General features: G+C 41.4%; 1 protein-coding gene and 1 non-coding gene across 11 annotated transcripts in view; one reads left to right on the forward strand and one right to left on the reverse strand.

The window, feature by feature from the left end:
• The window catches only part of LOC129650181 (transducin-like enhancer protein 4), a 154,289-nt gene that overhangs the window by 22,382 nt on the left and 110,651 nt on the right, over positions 1-21,256 (forward strand). For 5 of the 10 annotated variants that reach the window (XM_055578386.1, XM_055578381.1, XM_055578383.1 and 2 more), the window contains one exon: positions 17,407-17,469. The exons of 2 other annotated variants lie outside the window; for them this stretch is intronic. In XM_055578386.1, the coding sequence (XP_055434361.1) occupies positions 17,407-17,469 (63 nt within the window). Of the gene's footprint in view, positions 1-17,406; positions 17,470-20,321; positions 20,389-21,256 lie in introns of all 10 variants that reach the window. 3 more of the 10 variants (XM_055578389.1, XM_055578390.1, XM_055578391.1) reach the window with 1 other exon arrangement.
• On the reverse strand, positions 16,444-16,516 carry TRNAW-CCA (transfer RNA tryptophan (anticodon CCA)). Its single transcript has one exon. It is a non-coding gene; the product is annotated as a tRNA-Trp (tRNA).

The following is a 21,256-nucleotide window of genomic DNA, read 5'->3' on the forward strand; positions in this document are numbered from 1 at the left end:
TGACCTAGGCAATAAGCCTAAGACTCAGTATTCACTGTGTCTCCACTGATTGCCCTGTGACTGATGGAGAATTATGTTCCCCCTACCACCCACCCCTGCTGTCGAAAAATACTGGACGAGGTTCAAGGGGTTATACATAAAATAAACATAAGCATGCTTTTATTTCATTTAAAAGTACAGAAGTATTGAAAAGCATATACCAGCATAAAACCTTCAGTTCAGTCGCTCAGTCATGTCTGACTCTTTGTGACCTCGTGGACTGCAGCACGCCAGGCCTCCCTGTCCATCATCAACTGCCGGAGCCTACTCAAATTCATGTCCATTGCATCGGTGATGCCATGCAACCGTCTCATCCTCTGTCATCCCCTTCTCCTGCCTTCAATCTTTCCCAGCCTCAGAGTCTTTTCTGATGAGTCAGTTCTTCACGGCCAGAGTATTGGAGTTTCAGCTTCAGTCCTTCCAATGAATATTCAGGGCTTATTTCCTTTAGGATGGACTGGTTTGATCTCCTTGCAGTCCAAGGGATTCTCAAGAGTCTTCTCAGCATCACAGTTCAAAAGCATCAATTCTTTGGCGCTCAGCTTTCTTTATAGTCCAACTCTCACATCCATACATGACTACTAGAAAAACCATAGCTTTGATTAGATGGATCTTTGTTGGTAAAGTAATGTCTGTGCTTTTTAATATGCTGTATAGATTGGTCATAGCTTTTCTTCCAAGGAGCAAGCGTCTTTTAATTTCATGGCTACAGTCACCATCTGCAGTGATTTTGGAGCCCCCCAAAATAAAGTCTGATACTGTTTCCACTGTTTCCCCATCTATTTCCCATGAAGTGATGGGACTGGATGCCATGATCTTCGTTTTCTGAATGTTGAGTTTTAAGCCAACTTTTTCACTCTCCACTTTCACTTTCATCAAGAGGCTTTTTAGTGTATGTGCTGCACTCAATATGCCAGCAAAATTGGAAAACTCAGCAGTGGCCATAGGACTGGAAAAGGTCAGTTTTCATTCCAATCCCAAAGAGAGGCAATGCCAAAGAATGTTCAAACTTCCGCACAATTGCACTCATCTTACACGCTAGCTAGCAAAGTAATGCTCAAAATTCCCCAAGCCAGGCTTCAACAGTACATGAATGGTGAACTTCCAGTTGTTCAAGCTGGATTTAGGAAAGGCAGAGGAACCAGAGATCAAATTGCCACATCTGTTGGATCATCGAAAAAGCAAGAGACTTCCAGAAAAACATCTATTTCTGCTTTATTGACTATGCCAAAGCCTTGGACTGTGTGGATCACAACAAACTGTGGAAAATTCTTAAGGAGATGGGAATACCAGACCACCTGACCTGTCTCCTGAGATGTCTGTATGCAGGTCAAAAGCAACAGTTAGAACTGGACATGTAACAACAGACTGGTTCCAAATTGGGAAAGAAGTACGTCAAGTCTGTATATTGTTTATTTATTTAACTTGCTTATTTAACTTATATGCAAGAGTACATCATGCAAAATGCTGAGCCGGATGAAGCACAAGCTGGAATCAAGATTGCTGGGAGAAATATCAATAACCTCAGATATGCAGATAATTTCTTACGGTAGAAAGCGAAGAGAAATGAAACCTTAGATATTTAAAATTCACTTGATTTATTGGTAACTGTGAGGTTTCTTTGACTTTTTTTAAAAAATGGGCAGCACAGTCCTAAAGATTTTTTTAGGATCTACTGTTAATTCAGCCAGTAACTTCCTGTGATCTTGACAAATCATCTAACTTTTCTGAGTCTTAGTTTCTCATCCATTTCCATAAAACAAGGGAATAGGACTGGATCAGTATGTTTTATAAGGTGCTGATTCTCAGGCTCCCTAACCTGCGACCTGGGCATCAGTATTTTTCTAAATGCTCCAGGGATGTTTCTGATTTGCGGCAGGTTTGAGAGCCAGTGAACTAGAGTGCTTCCACACTGTAATATGCCTACTAATCACTGGGAATCATGGTAAAATGAGATTGTTTCTGTGGGTCTAAAGTGGTGCCTTATATTCTCCTTTTCTAATGCTCCCGTGATGCCCATTCTGTTGGTCCAACAACCACTTTTTGAGTGGCAAGGAACCAAAGCCTCCAGAATTTTTTTTCCAGTCTGTTAATTTTTATTTCCATGGTATAGTTTTGGCAGTGCTTGGGAGTCCATGTGCTGCTTGAATGAGAGTCTCCCCTTAGGATGTCAAGATTGATAGGCAGTGTGGTGTCTCTGTGTAACTTCTCATTTAAGTTTAGACAAGCATCTCTGGAGCAGTTCAACAGATGGAAGCAATTTTAATGGTACATTGCTTAGGTAACCTGACTGAGCTTCAGCTGATGTCTGGGGTTGTTTCATGGCTACGGAGATGAGGGGCACTTTACATCTCTCCCCTCTCTGCTCACTGAGACCCCACTCTGATGAGTACTTAATGCTTTCAAATTCTGTTTTCTTTCTGCTCATCCTTCAATGGCTGCCCTGCTCATATTGGTCTATAGTTCCTGAGTGATATTTTGAGTGAATGGGCAACAAGAATCGTGAAATAGTGTATTTTGTTGTAATTTAGTTTCACATGTTGGCATGTTCTTTGCAGAAAATGAAACTTAAAGCAAAACTCTTAATTTTGGAGTGTATTTTGTTGTGAAAGATGGGCAGGCATCCTTAAGCTGTGACATGTGCCATGCTCTCCGTTAACCCTGTCATTTAGAATTAAGAATTCAGTATATAATTGTGGTATTTTATTTTTGTTTGTTGTAGCACAGCAGCAGACTAGCAGGCAGCATGATTTCATGGGAAGACCCTGTGGCTAGGGTGTCTGCAGAACTGATTTCTAGGCTGTCACCCACCCTGAAGTAAATGTAACTGTGGACGCTTGTGCCTCTACACAACCAGGCAAGGCATCAGGGAATGCTCCTTATTGGAGCTGTGTTGGAGAATTTTGTGGCCATGAAGGGTTAGGTTGTCTATCACCTATTTTAAAGTCCCAGGCAATAAGAAGTTACAGTTTGCATTGTAGGAATGTTGATCTAGAGCTGTACTACTCGCTGTGGTCCATGGACTCGTGCAAGTCCTTCAACTATTTGCTGATGGTGGGCTTTAAAGGGCTTGCACATGTGTGCTTAATTGCTAAGTTGTGTCAGACTCTGTGAGACCCTATGTACTATAACCTGCCAGGTTCCTCTGTCTGTGGGATTTCTCAGGCAAGAATACTAGAGTGGGTTACCGTTTCCTCCTCTGGGGGATCTTCCTGACCTATGGATCGAACCCACATCTCCTGCATTGGCAGACAGATTCTTTACCACTGAGCCCCCTGGGAAGCCCCAACCAGACTATAATCAGTGTATGTGCTGCCCCCCCCCCCCCCCCATCAGGAATATCTTTATTGTTGAAAAAACAAAACCGAGAAACAGCAACAACAAAAAACCCCCATCTAGCTGACTTAATTCTGAAATGAGCCCGTTAGTTTCTTGCTGATAGTAACAGTTTGGGGACTGACTACTTTCAGTAGCAGTGCTTTGGAATATTAAATCAGAAGGTTTATCAGAGTTGTTTTATGAATTAGGAATAGATAAATTGAGGTTCATAAAATGAAGGAAAGTTTAATCCCCAGAATAAAGTAAATTTAAAAGCCACTTAGGTGAAAGGTAAGATCAAGTTCAACATGTGTAAAATATTAAGTTAAGGCATCTGACACAGTCACAAGTAGGAAGCTGAGACACCCTGCAGCTTGTGTTTTGGTTAATGCAAAACTTGTTTAAATTCTTCTGAGTACTTCTGAATTCTTAAATTTAATGACTTGCTTTAGAAAGAAATTTTGTTTTTCATTTTCATCATCTTCCTAACACAATATATTTCTGTAAGGCTCAACTGTTGTCTGTAGTCTTAAATTGCAAGAAGCTTTGAAATTGAGCCTGACTTCCCCTCCATCTCTTCTCCTCTCCCCCAGCCTATTCTTTACTCTTTACTACGATATAAAATTTATTGCATCCAGGGCAAGTATCTGTTTACCAAGAAAAGAGGAAGAGAGATCCTTTGCCAGTAGCAAAACATAAATACCGAGAATGTCTTTTCTGGGTCACAGTGCAGGAAAGTGGAGAAACAGCAGATTTTCTGGGGCTGGGCCTTTGACCTCATTCCTCTTTGCCATCAATTGGAGGGACTGTCCTTTATTATTACTGTGCCTGGGAGTCTGTCCTCCCACCCCCTTCAAGATCTGGAGCCCTTCCCCCATGTAGTATAAATTAGTGAGTGATGTCTTCTAAATTGAGAGACAGGAAGAGCCCTAAGCTTCAATCGATACCTAACAATACAGCTACTCAATTTGTAGCACTATCTAATCTTAGTCTGTCTTAAAACAAATAGTACTACATATCTTAAGGGATTATATTAATAAGTCTACTCATAAATATTTCTGCCAATGAGATGTGGGGCAGCAGCATTCTTCCCATTTCATGGTTGTAGAAACAGAGTCCCAGATCACTTAGGGTTTGCTTAAAGTCAATGGTAATTAGAGTCTCCTTGAGATTTGGGGCTCCACAGTTTGTCATTCACAGTATCTGGTATGCTTTGCAGAATGTTCTGCCACTTGAGTCTGGATTCTTCCTGTACCTTTCCTAACTGTCCCCCCAGGTAAACCTTGAAATCAGCCTTGTGACTTCCTATCTTAATGAATGGTGGCACCATATGCAGGCTTTGCAAGTTGAAATCATGGATTCCTTACTTCCTCCTATTGTCCAAATCTAGTGACGTCACAGCGTGCTGCTGATTCTCCCTGTGTGGCCTGCCTCCTTTCTTTGCCCTCCCCATTATTCCTTGTCAGACCCTTGTTATGCCAGGACAGCTATGCTAGCCTCCCAGCTCATCACCTTGTCTACAGCCTTGGCCTTCTCTGCTCCCTTATCTGGGCTTACGGGAGCTCTGGGTATACTTCTGTATCTATCTGTATTGTGTCGTTCTTTAAGGGCCTTTCTCTACTCCAGGCAGTCCAGCCAGTATTTCCAACATGGCTCTAGCCTCTTAAACTTTTACAACTTTTACCTAGGTGATCTTGTCCACTCTCAGTAGGTGGACATTTTTTTCCTTACAGCCTGGATCTTTGCTCTGAGACCATTGCGTGTAACCTAGTCCTCCTTTCCCTTGAATATGTCACAAGTACTTAGACTCAACATGTCCCCAGATGACATCCTCCCCCACAAGCCTGCTTGTGGTCCTGTGATCTTTATCTCAGGAAATGCCAGCACCATCCACCCCATTTCTCAAGCCAGAAACCCAGAGGCAGGTAATGATCGCCTTTCCCTTTCAGTAGCCACACCTTGTCAGTCCTGTGGTCTTTTGCTGTTCTCCCATACTCCCACATTTGTCTCCTTCTCACCAGCTATCTGATCATGGTGCATGGATTAACGAGTTTACTCTTCTGTGGCTTTATCTGTAAAATGGGGGCGGGGGTCATCCTCTTAAAATTGTTCTCCACTGAAGTGAAATACCTGGCTGAGAGGAAAGCATCTGTGCATGTTAGGATGCGGAGGATGATACTGATCATGATCATGAGTAGTCATACCTTTACCACCATATTTAAGATGACTCACTTGTGGGTAATCCGGTTGTCTCCTAACTGGTCTAACCGTTTTGGAGATAATCCCAGTACCTTGGGTTCTTCTGGACCTGCCTATTCGGCCTTATCTGGTTTTCCCCTTCCCCGAGTCCTGTTTGTAGAATCTGAATCAGGCTGTTGCAACAGGCTGATCCTTTAGTGGAATGTTCTTGACCCTTTCCCTGCCCTCTCCTTTGTCTAGCAGACTCACTTCATCCTTACTCAGGAAAATAGTGTCTCCTGTGAAAGCATTTAAAAATACCCAGCGTTTTGTTTTTTCTTGTGTTTGTCTCATTTGTTAGATTATGGGCTTTATAAATCTTGACTTGTTCTTCTCCTCTTTTCTCAGAGGGTAACATAATGCCTGGCAGTATTCAGACAAGTATTGAAAAACTAGGGAATTAATGTGGCTCACATGGTGTTGCTCTCTCCCCAGAAAGTCACTGTAATGACTTCAGCAGGAAGGGGTTTCTTCCACCCTTCCCTATACGTTGTTGGGCTTTTTGTGTACCTCCTAGGTACCACATGCTGTTACTGTGTTTATTTCCATTTAGTCTTCATCTGTACTAGTTTATAAAAATTTCAGGTGAAAGTGAAGTCGCTCAGTCGTGTCTGACTTTTTGCGACCGCATGGACTGTAGCCTGCCAGGCTCCTCCGTCCGTGGAATTTTCCAGGCAAGGATACTGGAGTGGATTACCATTTCCTTCTACAGGGGATGTTCTCGACCCAAGGATTGAACCCAGGTCTCCCGCACTGCAGGTAGACTCTACCATCTGAGCCACCAGGGAAGCAAAAACTTCAGAAGGGTCCAGATCAGTTTGGCATTCACCTCTGATTCAACTGTCACTCCCAGGTTGGAGTAGGAGTGAATGAAAGAGCCGGTGTCTGAAAATGCCTTGTTGAATTTCCTACGTTTGTGGTGCAGTGGGAATTCATATTGTTCCTATTCTGAAATTGTCTTTCATCCTCCATCTTTCCTCTTGTGATATGTTTTGTGGTTATAAATCTCTTCTGTCCTTCCACAGCCACTCCAACACAATCAGTGACAAGAAGCAGGGTGGAGAGCAGAAATGCCTGGAGTGTCTTGACCTCCTGTCTGGTATTTATCATAGCTTTCCTAGGAATCGTCCTTGATAGGTCCTTGCTGCCTCCCAAATAAAGTTCAAGCTCTTTAGTGTGGCATTCAAGACCTTCCACAGCCTGACCCCGGTGAACCCTTTCTGTCCTTATTTTCCACTCTTTTTTTATTGCATGCATCCCATGCTCCAGCTTAATGGTTTTCAATCCTGTCTGTGCATTAGAATCACCTGGGGAGCTTTAAAATAAAATGCTGACGTGTGGGTTCGCCCCTCTGAGAGTGTGAGTTCATCGGTCTGGGGTGAGGCCTGGGCGTTGGTGTTTGGGAAAGATCCACTACTAATATTAGTGTAAATCTAGGGCTGGAAACCACTGACCAGCTTAGTGCTTCCCATGAAATATAATCTCTTCTAAGAGCTCTGAGAAGAAAGGATTCCACAGTCAAAGAAGCTTGATTAGTCCTGCATTTTTGCATACACCTTTTCAAAGATTTATCACATTGTCCATTGAGAGGCTCTGGGATGTCAGCAGGAAAGAAACCTGTTTAACTTTATTTAAGCTCTGTGTGGCCATTTGACCAAGAAGTTCTTTATGTATATAATACCTGTTAAGAACATCTGCATCGCTTGGCATAGAACCTACTTTGGGCAGTGCTGCTTCCAGCCACATTTCACTTTTAAGTTGCTTCTTTGTCTTTCCTTGACCTCTCAAGTAAACCAGATACACCCCTTTCCCCAGGCTTTTCTCTTCAAGTTCCCCCCACCCCAGCACACACCCTTTTATCTTTTTCCTAGCAGGGTTCAGCATCTGCAATTCCTCTCCATATACTTGTGTTTGCTTCTGTCTCCTGCTCCCGCCACCCCCAGAGTGTGAACTCTGTGACAGCAGGGGCTCACTTGTCTTGTTCACTCCTGTGTCTCCCTCCCTGTGTCAGCACTTCAAGTAAGCCTGACAGATTGTAGGTGCCTGATAAATATTTGTTGATTGGACAGAAAGGCAGTGTTATAGTCGTGGTTTTGGCTGTTCCTAAGGTTCACATGTTTAAAATTTTTTAACTCCCTGCACAATAAAAAGCAGCTAGATATACATTTTAAAAGTAACTAGGAATATAGGAACACAAGTAGATAATAAGTCGTGTTCTACACGTTTAATTTTCTCAGCTGCCTGGTAAAATATTAAAGAAGAAAACACGCAGAGGTGAATGTGAGCCTGATGATAGGGAAAATACTGTTCTTTTTCTGATTATAGAGAGCTCTGAGTCTGTGGTATGGGACTTCTTGTTAAATTAATTTCTTAAGCAGCCTGTCACTGGCAGCTTCTCCCAGTTCATAGACATCGCACCTGTGTGAGTCACTGACAGTTTGGGTGAGGAATCAGTGAGTTCTCGTGGACTTGTGTGTGTCGTACACTGCTCCAGTGACGGAAAAACTCTGCAGGAACAGGCAAGGGATTAGTAAATCTGAAATTAAAACTTCCTAAGTGTTAGAACCCTCTTCCAGTGAGCATATTCACACAGGTTTGTCTGGGGGTGGGGATTGGGTTTGTGTATCTAAATCCATACACGAGATCCCGTAAGTGTGGTGCTGCAGCAATTCCTGGACTTGTTTGGAAGGGATTCTGATGGCATCATCTCTAAGGGGGTCTTCCTTCTGTGGCTGTGTCCACTGTCCCCAAGCCTGGCACTGAGTGTCTGACTTCTGAGCAGGGTAGATGGGGCTGAGGTAGTCTACACTTGAGCTTGTGTGTATGACCCCTGTGGCCCACTACACCTGGAACTGTCAGGAATTGCTCTTCCTGTGAGACCCGTGAGGGGTGCTGGTGCCCTGCTAGGGCCTTCTCTTGAGCTGTTGGAATCATTACTAATTCACTCTGGAGATACCACTGGGGAGATTTATCATGACTCACCATACAAGGTGCCCTCCTAGCATGCCATCTAACAAATACCCCATCTCCAGTGGGTCAGGTGATCACAATCTGGTGTGAATAATCTCAGAAAGGAGGTTGAGTGCCGTCTCCTTTGTATTTCTCAGATGATCTTTTAAAACACACGTTCTGCCAGGGTTTCAGAATGAAAGCTTTAATCATTTACTTATCAGGCAGAAATTGTCCAGAGTAGATTTGCATTTCCTTTTGTGGCCTGCTGTGATTACTTATTATTCTTTCTGAGCAGTGTGCCATCCTAAATGCCAGAAAAGTTGTGTGTTGGATAGGTAAGCATACCAAATCAGTATAAGCAGTTCTTCTCTAGGTGGTTATCCCTTTATGGTTGAAGTGTTCTAACTATTCCCAGACAATGTTAGTATGCTTGCAAAAGATTCCAGGAGATTCCAACCACCGGACCTGGATTACAGTTTCTTGTCTTTCAACAAATATTTTGAGTGTTTTCTACAAATCAGGGTTGGGGTATAGACAGATCTATCTCTGCCCTCGTTGATCCTCCATTCTCTGGAACCTTGCTACTCAGAGTGTGGTCTGCAGACCTCTAGGGCCAGTGGCACTTTGCAGTTTGTTAGAAGTGTAGACTCTTAGGCCCCACTCTAGCTTGCATTTTAAGCAGATAGCCAGGTGATTATTATGCACACTAAAGTTTGCGAAGCACTACTGTAGTACATGTGAACAAAAACATAGCTGAGATAATTTCAGGTGATTATAAATGTTGTGAAGAAGACTGTAAATGAGCTGGAGAATGACAGGGAGAAGAAGTCTCCGAGGATGGTGAGTGAAGATGTTTGAGGAGGTGTTGTGTGGACCGAGACTGAAATGATGAGTCGGGAATGAGCCATGAGATCTGAGAAAGGTGGCTCCAGGCAGAGGGCCTCTCCCTTATTCTTGCCAGGCTTGATTTATCCCCGTTTTTGATGCCAGAGTCAGAACTCCGGCAGCCCTGTGGATGGAGGCCCTTGCAGGATGGTAGTGCACATGTTTGACAGGGCAGCAGGAGTGCAGGTTGTGCAAGAGCACAACGCTGGTTTTGAAAAGAACCGTTTTATTAAATAGAGGAAACAGTTGAAGGGGATAGAAGGGTTATTTTGGCAGTGATGGCTTTGAAGAATTGGAATTTTATATAATTGGGAGGAGGAAGAGGAAACCGATGGGGATCATTGTAGAATTGAAAGCACAAGAGAAAGGGAAATGCTGAGGAATATGGATGTAGAGAAACAGTCAGCTGGAGCTGGTCAGAGACCTGATGACTGAGTATAGAGGAAGCCTGTAGCCCAGTCTAAGAGGGCAGACTGAAAAGTAGAGCTTGGCTCTCTGTTATGAAAGGTGCCTTGAGGCTTTCCTGGGAATAGGTGTACTTGATGAGAACTTAGGAAGACCCATTATTGTTCTTGATTTTCTTGCTAGTTTTATTCCAATATTCAAATTCCTGTCTTCAGACATTTCTCACATGAATGTGAATCATATAGATCATGCTGGGGAAAATAAAGGTGAATGATCTTGCCTTTGATTGTGTGGATCACAGCAAACTGTGGAAAATTCTTAAGGAGTGAGATTACCAGACCACCTGACCTGCCTCCTGAGAAATCTGTATGCAGGTCAAGAAGCAACAGTTAGAACCGAACATGGAACAACGGAATGGCTCCAAATTGGAAAAGGAGTTCGTCAAGTCTGTGTATTGTCACCCTGCTTATTTAACTTGTATGCAGAGTACATCATGCAGAATGCTGGGCTGGATGAGCACAAGCTGGAATCAAGATTGCCAGGAGAAATATCAATAACTTCAGATATGCAGATGACACCACCCTTATGGCAGAAAGCAAAGAAGAACTAAAGAACCTCTTGAAGAAAGTGAAAGAGGAGAGTGAAAAAGCTGACTTAAAACTCAACATTCAAAAAACTAAGATGGCATCTGGTCCCATCACTTCATGGCAAATAGATGGGGAAACAATGGAAACAGTGAGAGACTTTATTTTCTTGGGCTCCAAAATCACTGTGAACAGTGACTGCAGCCATGAAATTAAAAGACACTTGCTCCTTGGAAGAAAAGCTACGACCAACCTAGACAGCATATTAAAAAGTGGAGACATTACTTTGTCAACAGAGGTCCATCTAATCAAAGCTATGGTTTTTCCAGCAGTCATGTATGGATGTGAGAGTTGGACTATAAAGAAAGCTGAGTGCCGAAGAATTGATGCTTTTGAAGTGTGGTGTTGGAGAAGACTCTTCAGAGTCCCTTGGACTGCAAGGAGATCAAACCAAGTAATCCTAAATGAAATGAGTCTTGAACATTCATTGGCAGGACTGATGCTGCAGCTGAAGCTCCAATACTTTGGCCACCTATTGTGAAGAACTGACTCATTGGAAAAGACACCCTGATGCTGGGAACAATTGAAGGCGGGAGGGGAAGGGAATGACAGAGGATGAGATGGTTGGATGGCTTCACCAACTTAATGAACATGAATTTGAGCAAGCTCTGGGAGATGGTGAAGGACAGGGATGCCTGGCATACTTTAGAACTTGAGGTCTCAACGAGTTGGACATGACTGAGCAACTGAATTGAACTGACTGATCCTCTCCTACTATGGGCACAAGGAATGTTTGTCTCTTTCACTATTACTAGGAATGAAAATGCTTAATCGTAAGTCCACATTCAAGGCACCTGTACATTTATGTCATTGGGAAAGAGTGGGGCAGAAGAAAGAAGACAGTAAGTGAGACACAGGAGATATCAGAAAATAGCTGGCAGGTCTTGCTGTGTGATATGCTGGCCCACGAGTGCAGAGGAAATGAGCACGTGCAGAACTTGAGTGTCTCTGGACTCAGTCATCAGGTCTCTGACCAGTTGCACCTGATTCTGTGAAGGCTGGTCCTTGCCCCACCCCTCTGGTAGAGCTGAGTATAACCTTACCATTGGTTCCAGTATTTTTCAGACTTGAGAACTGAAATTATTTGACCTTGTGGGAGTAACTGGATGTCTGTCTGGCAAAATGACTGTCATTCTCAACCATGATAAACTATCACTCATCCCATTAGGAACAGTACTTAAATACAATACATATTGTATTTAATAAATAAACAAATAAATATTGTATTTAACAATAAATAAAATACAAATACTGCCCAGAATATGTTGGTAGGGCAAGCAAATGTCTGGCAATTCCCTTAAAGACCTTCTAGAAAGCTCAGGGGGCACTTTTTTTAAACTATTGCAGAAATGCATCAGTGAAATACAGCTTCACCTTTGGGGACAGATGGGAAGAGTTTCATGAAATGTAGACATTCTGTGATACTCTCTGGGAAAGACATCATGCCGTGTGTTCCTGCACTAGCGCCGCACTCAAATTTATCTTGTTAGAACAAAGGAATGGGGAAGCTCAGTGTATGCAGATAACTGCTTGCTGGGTACTTTAAAAGCACACTTAGCACGTGGTAAGTGGCATAAACATGGGTTCAAAACACAAAGCAAATTGACCTTGCTTGAGTTATTACAATTAATAGACTCATTGCTACTCCCTAGGGGAGGGGAGTGAATAAAAAATATTTGATTATTGGCACTTTCATATCATTCAGGGTAATATAATTGAGTATTTCTATATAGTACCTCTTTCTCGTTAGAGGAAGTAGAATGATGAGAGCTTTTACAATTGTCTTAATACTTTTCAGGAAAAAAAAAGTCTTCTTAGTTTGAATCAATCCTTTAGGGAACTCATAGATGTCCTGTTAAATTGATTCTTACAATGTTACTACTTCATTATATTGCTTTATTGAGCAGTATAAAATATTTTGTGCAAAATAATCACCTGTATGCATCTGGTTTATCAGCTTGCTAGCAATGCTGACAATACCTTCGATCTAAATCTCTAAGCCTTACTCCAGTCTGGCTTTAAAAAAATACAGTTAATTTTATTTATTAACATGTCCTTACCTCTTTTGTAAAGTTGGATTTTGATGACAAGATAAACACTTGTTGTCAGTTTAGAGGAATACTACAACTCACATGTTTTTTTCCTATGTTTATTAAGTTGGGAAGAATTTCTCTTTAGTCTTCTGACTTTTTAATCTGTGGACAGGCAGGATTAGTTCCAGAAATTGTACTATTTCTCAAATAATTTAGAACAAATCAATAACAAATCAAGGTAATTTATTTTCTGGTTGAAATTTAAAAAAATAGTCTCGGTTCTATAGTAGTGAAAGGGGCTTAAAGGAGAGAGTTGAATTTATTTGTACTTATTCTGAAAAGCATTTCAGACAGAATAAGTGGGGATTTTTTTTCAGTTTTTTTGTGTTTATGTATATGGTGTACGTTCTTGATAAACAATACAATAAATAGATTCATCTTAAATTTTTTTGGCAGAGAAACTGCTGTATAAAAACAAACTAACTGTGAAATGTTACTCTTTGAGAATGTTTTCCTGAAACTATAATTGTTTTTTTGCACCTCCCTCTCACCCCACTGGATACTGAAATAGTATTGTTTTGTTGTTCTGTTTTACTTCAACAATACTATATAGTGTTGTTCCTATTTTGATGAGAGAATAAAAACACAAACATTTTTTAAACCATTACTTTTGATGCATGTCTTTGATAAACTAATCTATACTTTCTCTCAAGTTTATTATGTCATTAAAGTAAAATTTATTTTTTTAAGGAAATCATATAGGCAGAAATAATCAAAATAAGAATTAAATATTTTATTATATTAGGACGATTTGAGGGGATGTAATTCAGTTCAAGTGTAGGCTTAACTATTTTTGTCTTAAATAACTAGTGTAATTTGTTACAAGTAATAAAGAATTTATGTGATATAATGTGTCATAGTATTTGATACATTTAAAAAAAATATAAATTTATTTATTTTAATTGGAGGATGGGAAACACGTGTATTTGATACATTTTAAGGGATTGAATTGTGACATTCTTTTCAGTGCATGACATTGCTTTCTCATGATGCAAGGTGGTTAATAAATTTTGCAGTGATTCTTGAGTTGGAATGTGAAGAAAAAGGGTATAAATGGTTTTCCTCAGTGTTTTTCTGTTTCATTACTAACTGGTCATGCTGCCAGTCTACTGGCCATCACCACTTTGGGAGGTTAGTTAGCCTGTCAGCATTTGTGTGCCAGGTGTCAAGTGCGTAACCAAGAGACTTTCATAGAATGCCCTTTTTGTTAAGTTGCCTTTTCCTAAAATATTTTGTGCAAACAGGTTTTTGTTTTTTTTTTTTAGTGGAATGGTCATTGTTTTTGTTGGTTCTTATTGGAGGGTGGCATAAGGGTGGGAAATTATAGGAAGAGGAGATAGAATGGTAGTGAATTGAGGGTAGGAAAATACGTGTGGAATTTAAAAAAAAATGAATATCTTGATGGATTGAGGAAGTCATAATAAAAATGTCAAGATTGTTAATGTATTTGACAAACTATGGCTGCAAAAACAATAATTTTGTTGTATTTTGGCATGAGCAATTGTTCTTTTATGGGGGCCATTAATGCTGTTTTGGAATATCACTGGCATCTGAAGCAATAGTTAGCAGTTCCATAAAGCCCTGAATACCATAACATCCAGAAAGCCCCACAGCAGTATTTCAGAGTCTCTGCCCGTTTAAATGGGCTCTCTGTGAATGGACTTGCTCAGGGATGCAGGAGCCGCTTCACCTATAAATTTGATTGGAAGCTACAGTGCTGGCATAGGCTGATGGATAGCAGATTAGAGCCCTGATTAACCATGAGATTCGAAGACTGGGAATATATTGTCTAAGCAAGATTCGTCAGATGCAATCAGAATTTCAAGTGGTCAGATGAAATTCAAATGTGTATTGTGGCTTTTCCTCCCCTGGTGCTTTTCCTCCTAGGTTGCCTCCCTGCCCCCACACTCCCTTTCTTTCTGCAAAGCTGAAAAATACTTCTTTGATGAATCTGCTCCTTACCCTAAAGCTGTCTGTCTGTTATTCATCAGAAAGCAGGTCGCAGTTCAGTGAGCAGAAGAAAAGATTTTAATAGAAGCTGTGCCAAGGGCTGTAATGCATCATTTTAGGGCCCTAATTACATTACAATGACAAATATCAATGGTGACAACAGCAATAACCTACATCCTTTAATGGCTGTGCTGGAAAAGGAGTTTGGGCCCCACGCCATTAAATTAGACTCAGTTTCAAAACATAGGCCATTAGAAGTGTGTGTCCACAGTATTATTGGCTGATCGGTGAAGCCAGTGGAAAGGCCTGTAAATAAATGATGCTTCCCTAAAGCTGGGTCCTATGGGACAAAAGAGGCAAAATGAGATGACCATGGAAGCAGCAGTGTTTCCGAGGCAACTTTAGCTTTCAAAGTGAGGAATGACCTGCTTAATTTTATGAAATCACACACACAGATCCAACCCCCCTGATGCCAATTAGCCAGACCAGGAAGATCCATTGGCGTGACAACTTAGAGAAATTAAGAAGTCTTTTAGACAAAAGGAGACCTTTAAAGACAAAAGTTTGGAAGGTTTCTGCCCCTGCCACCCCCCGTTCTGTTGTGTATGTGTGTTAACATACATGAATCAATAAAAGGACTTTCTGACTTTTCTATATTTATTTTTGAGGAAGTGTAGATTTGCGTTTTCATAGTTGCTCAGACTTAACATAGCCTTGGCCCCAAATTAAAGGAGCAAAATAAATACTTCTTGGTTTTTATTTTGCCAGATGAGTGAGTTTCCTTAGAGTAGTTTTTATTGCCTAGATTATGTAGGCAAACTAAAGAACTCAGTTTTCTTATGTGCCCACACATTTTTCAACCCTCCTAGCAAGGGACTATTTTATTTATGTAAACAACATAATGAGGAAAATATGCTTGGCAGATGGTTCTGAGCATTAGAATCATCAGTTTGGTCTGCCCCAAAGTGTCTCATTATCTTTTATTCACTCCCCCTCCACCTCTCCCTACAAAAAGCTTAACAACCAAATGCCTCTGAGACTAGTGCTTTTAGTCTGGTGAATGCTACTCTATTTTCTCAGCTCGCGCTGGAATTTCACCCTATAACCACTGTGGTATGTTCATCCAGGTGGAGAGTGGTTTGGTGATTCCCATTGCAGCTTTTCATGGTGGTTTAAGCATTCTTAAAGGATAGCTAAATGCTCCGCGGGGCCAGGGCAGTAAATTAAATCAGGTCAGCACAGTTGGGTCCTTATTCACTGCTGCTTATTGGTGCTGGGTTTTTGTCCATCCTATTAGGAATGCAGGCTGGAATGGAAAGCTGAGGTCTGAAACTTCATGGTGAATTTGTGTTTTCTCTTGGCTGGCAAAGTTTTTAAGGTGCAAGTATTTAAAAGATCGCATAGCCACAAAGTCAAAAGGGTTGCTGAGGAAAGAAGGAAACCTAGATTGCACAAGTAGAGTGTCGCTGTCATTCTGGTTATGACTTAGCAAGAAAAGGAGAATTTTTGTCCTCTTATAAAATGAGGAACTGACTGTGGATGGAATTTATGTTAAGAATGTCTCAGGGATAGTGATTGCTTTTTGTTTTCTGTCTCCCATCAGTTCTTGCCTCTCCTTTTCCCTACTCTGTCATTTAAAAATAAGCTATTTTGATAGATGTTAACTGAACTTAACTGCAGTCATCTTTTCACAGTTTATGTAAGTCAAATCATTATGCTGTACACCTTAACCTTATAGAGTGTTGTATGTCAATTATATCTCAATAAAACTGGAAAAAATTTTTGTACGTATGTGTATAAAAACCCTGTGTCTACATGACTCTGCTACCCTGTGGACTGGAGCCTACCAGGCTTCTCCGTCCATGGGATTCTCCAGGCAAGAATACTGGAGTGGGTTACCATTTCCTTCTGCAGGGGATCTTCCTGACCCAGGGATCAAACCTGGGTCTCCTGCATTGGAGGCAGACGCTTTAACCTCTGAGCCACCAGGGAAGTCCAAACTATATAAGGAGCCATCTGCTAATATAAATTAAGGTGAAAACCAGTGAAGCTCTGGGTAGCTTTTTATAGAAAATGTATTGGTATTTCTTTTTTATTTTTAACTTACTGTAGCATGCTATTTGTCTAAAATTTGAACACTTACAAAATTAATAGAGAATAAACTACTTTCTGACATTATTGGGACTTTTACAGCTCTGTAGTACAGTGGTAATTAATGTTCCCGAGGTTAGTCTCCATATATAAACAATTGCTTTTTTGCACACTGAAAACCCTGATGGGGCACATTTGGAAGTTTTAATGATTGAGGAAAACATGGCATTTCCCAGCAGTATATAACTAAGGATCTGAATTAATTAGGTCATGTAGGTGGGTTGGGTGCTGTTCATTTGGAAGGTTGGAGACTTGATTATGAAATCCCAGTGTTGATGTTTATTTAAAGCAAAGGCCACAAATGTAGAAGTCCAGTGAGTTACTGAGAAAAGTTGGGGTGTAGGGAAGGATGTATCTTTACCATCTAAACTCAAAGACAGGGTTTTATAAAGAACCGCATAGAATGAATAAGGGTCTTGTTAAACGCTTTTGAAAACAGATTTCCAGTCATGAAAATTAAATTCCTTTTTATGTTGTCCTGCTGCTTGAAGATTGACTTTTTAAGATGAATGCTGGCTAATAAACTGTGGTGTTAACGTGGCCCTGTTGTCACTGCCTCCTTCTAGTGGGCTTGCTGATGATAGTTTGCCTTTTCCTTAGGAAATACTCCTGCCAGAATATAAAGTGTGTTTTAATATCAGCCTGCTAATATTTCGGGAATTTGTAACCAGCTGACTGTTCTCTTTATTGCTTTCCTTTCCTTTTTTTTTCTTTCTTTTTTTTTTTTGCAGGCAGAGATTGTCAAGAGGCTGAACGCTATCTGTGCACAAGTCATTCCTTTCCTGTCCCAAGAGGTAAGGCAGGTGGTTTCAAGCATTGGGCTGGAAGGTACCATTTTAGTGATATTGCAGATAAAACTTGACTCTTTGGCCTTGTCTGTCTCTTGGTGTTTGCATTGCGTATTTCTAAGATACAATGTTCGCACTCCAACTTCCACACCTTACTAACATCCATTGGAATATGGTTGTTTTTATATAATGGAGTGTTTGCTAATGTGCTAAGCAAAATTCAGTTATTAAAATACTTTGCTGTCATTGGACTATGTAGTGTTGCTCAGAATTTTGATTTCGTCGTAACAGCATCTAATAGGGCAGATTGAAGAATTGCCCAGAGGACAGCAGCTGGTTCTACACTTTTGTCACTGAGCATTAAGAGTTGGCAGAAGCTATATCAAACATTAAGGCTTTTCATAGTAAACAGGCTAATGTAACTTTTGGCCAGCAGCTTTTCAAAAGTTACTTCTTATTACCTGATGAAATCTTTATATAATGGGTGCATTTGGGAAAAGACTCAAAGGATGGACTCAGTGGACTCATTTCTCAGTACCACGGCCTTCACACCTGGCCACGCCCCAGCGTGCAGCTCACCTTGGTTGCCTCTGCTCCTACTGGTGGACATGTGCATGCTGCCCACAGGTGTGCACAGGGCGGGATGAGAAGGTGCATTTTGATTGCATTGTGCTTCCTGGTGGCTCCCCCCCCCCCCCGCTTGCTTGCTTGCTTGCTTGCTTTTAGTAGTTACAAAGTTTGGGCGCACTGGCTGGAGAGGAGATTTTTGCTTCTGGACTACTGAATTCTTCATTTGCTCAGATCAGATCAGCTGTGAAAAGGAAGAAGCTAATAAATGGAGTAGCTGTATGCCTTGCAGCCACAGTGCCTGCCGTGGGCTGGAAGGCACCAAGGCACTTTATACTCCTACCCTTTGGTTGTGTCACGTTGCTTTTCCGGAGGGCAGTTCACCTGCCTGCCTGCCAGTGGGCATGTGCTGAGGTTAGCATGCAGCCAGTGTTTGAACATGCATGTGTGTTAGAGGTATGTGGATCCCTGTCTGACTTCTTATTTGGTCATTATTGGGTTAGATCTCAATAGCCATGACGACCTTTCAGTGGGGATATATCCTTTAGGGGCTCTCGTATTCACAAACTGTGGACTTAAATTAACATCCTGAATTAAAATGCTCTTGTGGATCACAAACAACAAAGGATGTATTGTCTTTCTCATCCTTTAGCTGTGACCACAAAACCACCACCCACTGTATCCCCATTTACCTATTTCTACTCAGGATTTGTTTGTTGACCAGATTACATGGAGTGGTGAAAGCACTAAAGGCGCCCATTTGCATTTCTTTAGGAAGCCTGGCTGCCCCTTGCCTGATCAGACCAGCGTGTGTCTCTTTAAGCAGCTCTGCTTTATGGAGATGGCCAGTGGGAAGAATGTGTAGCCGATTGTGCTACGGACTGGCTGAGGTGTTGTTCCCCAAGGCAGAGGGAGAAAGTCTGAATTTTTCTTGGGGTGGTGTTAGATTTTAGACTTCCTCAGGCATAGACTCCTACGCTTAATTACCAGTACAGCTTATTCCCGTGGCATTTTTTGCGGGATCTGTGGGGTTATGTTCAGATGTGGGAGGAGATCTTAGGGTGTTGGTGGAGCTAGCTCATTTGCCAGTAGGTCGTTTTCCCACGTGAGTTATGTTGTTTGTGTGAGCAGGCCCGGTAGGAACAGAATGTGTAATGGTAGTGGTGCTGAGCAAGACTGGACTGGAATTAATTGGCTCAGGAAGTCGTACCCTGTAGAGGAAAAGCCGTAGGGAGATACTGGCAACTCCTTTTCTGCTTTAAGCTGGGAGGATGGGCGTCATAATCTCACTGCTATTTATTTCCCTAATACTTTTGACATTTCTTGGTTGAAATCCTTGACATGTGTCATGAATGACCTGTGTCACGGTTTTCTAAGTCCTGATTCTGTGTATGTCTTCTCTTCTGCTTGCTTTGGATCTAATTGACTTTTCCTTTCTTAGTGTCCTAAGGTTTGTGTGTATAGCCTTTAATGTGTGGGCCTCTGACATGTTTGTTCCTGTCCATTCCAGGCCTCTGTGATGTTTTGTGTCTGAACACTGCCCACCTTGTTTCCTCTTCTGGGCATTCTGTGAGCGTCACACTCCTCGCTTCTATCCTGAGGCCAGATGGACTGTAATCTGGAGGGTGGGGAGGAGACAGGTTATTAGAGGAAGATGAATTCTATTTCCTGTCTCTTCAGAGGCATGGAAAATCACTCTTGCATGGCTGCAAGCGCCACTTGGTGCTGGGACTGAAGGCTTTTAATCTGATCTCTTAACACCAGCTCTCTGTGTGACAGTCTTGCTGCCAGGATGGCAGCTGCGGCGTTAGAATTCATTGTGAAATATTTTTATTTAAAAAGCAAATGAAACTAAAAGTAAATAAAAAGTGGTTTTATTTCTAAAAGTATTTAGAAAAAAAAAGACTAGTCCTGAAGACTATAGTGTGTAAGCTACAGGACAGTGATTGGAGGCATTTTTTTGGAGTTTCCCAGGAGCAGGAGGTAAATTTACAGACGTCTAAATAAGTCTATTTTTAATTAGCTCCCATATGCTGATTAATGTACCTACTTAATATTGCTTGTGTCTGGTGTATTGCATTTTCTAAAATTAAAAAAATGTATATATAGTATTGGATGACAACTATTGGATAAATTTAGTCTTAACTACAAGACTTTTGAGGGGGAAATAAGTTGTATAATTATAGCTCAAAGATTTGGAGTATGTCTATGTATGTAACATCAGAGAAAAGTACTTTCTTATTAGGTTTCACTAAAACACTTTAAAAAACTATAGCCCATCTCTATTTCAGTTGATGTGCTTACCGCACTCACAGCTACTTCCAGAGTCCCAGAGATATTGCCAACTGTTTACATGAAGTGAGTAATCATCTCTTACAACTCTTAAAAATTTCACAGGATCCTTAAATCAGAATTTCAAGAAACCTATGAGTGAGTCCTCATCTACCTGAAGCTGTTCTTTTCTCCCACTTTGTTTTGGTGTTAGGGGATGGGTAAGACTTCTTTATATCCTGTGGCCCTCAGATTTCAAAGGCAAATCTCAAAGTAGTAAATGGGAAGTCCTCTGTCTCACTTCAAGTCTCTTTTGCTGAGGAGGAACTATAATCAGCTTCCTGTTGGCAGTTCCATAAGCAGGAGATGGCCAGAGATGATGACGGTCATGTCTGAGCCCAGTGCTGGGCTCCCTGTTACAAATTGCTTGGCTTACTATAACCTAGTTAAGTGGGACGACCTTTAGCAAGTGATTTGCCTCTTTAAGCCTCAGTTTCCTCATCAATAGGATGACGTTAATAATAGCATGTAGCACATATGATTGCTGTGAGGATTACCTGGGATTTTCTGTGTGCAACTTGGCACATAATAATAAGCAGCTATTGAGGCTGACTGGCAATAGCAGCTGAGCAACAGCCGAGAAGCTCTGAGTTCCCTTCTAAGAGGACCTGGAGCCAGGCCTCCTCCCCTTTTACTCACTGCTCTTTGGAAGAACGAGTATTGCTTGTCTTCCTCTGATGTCCTTACAGAGGAAAAAAGTATAAATTAAAACAATAGCCTGTGAACTTTGAACTAGCTGAAAATTCAGTGAGGCATATTGGGTAGGGCTCAAGGGTGATTTTCTTGTAGCTCCCAAAAATAGTTTTCCCATTTAGTAAACACCTGTCTCTCCCCAACCAGCAAAGATCCAAAAGGGTGACAGCTCTTCAAGGTGTTCAGCCTGTAGAGCTCACCT

This window comes from Bubalus kerabau, chromosome 4, assembly GCF_029407905.1.
Source record: "Bubalus kerabau isolate K-KA32 ecotype Philippines breed swamp buffalo chromosome 4, PCC_UOA_SB_1v2, whole genome shotgun sequence".
NCBI classification, from domain to species: domain Eukaryota; kingdom Metazoa; phylum Chordata; class Mammalia; order Artiodactyla; family Bovidae; genus Bubalus; species Bubalus kerabau.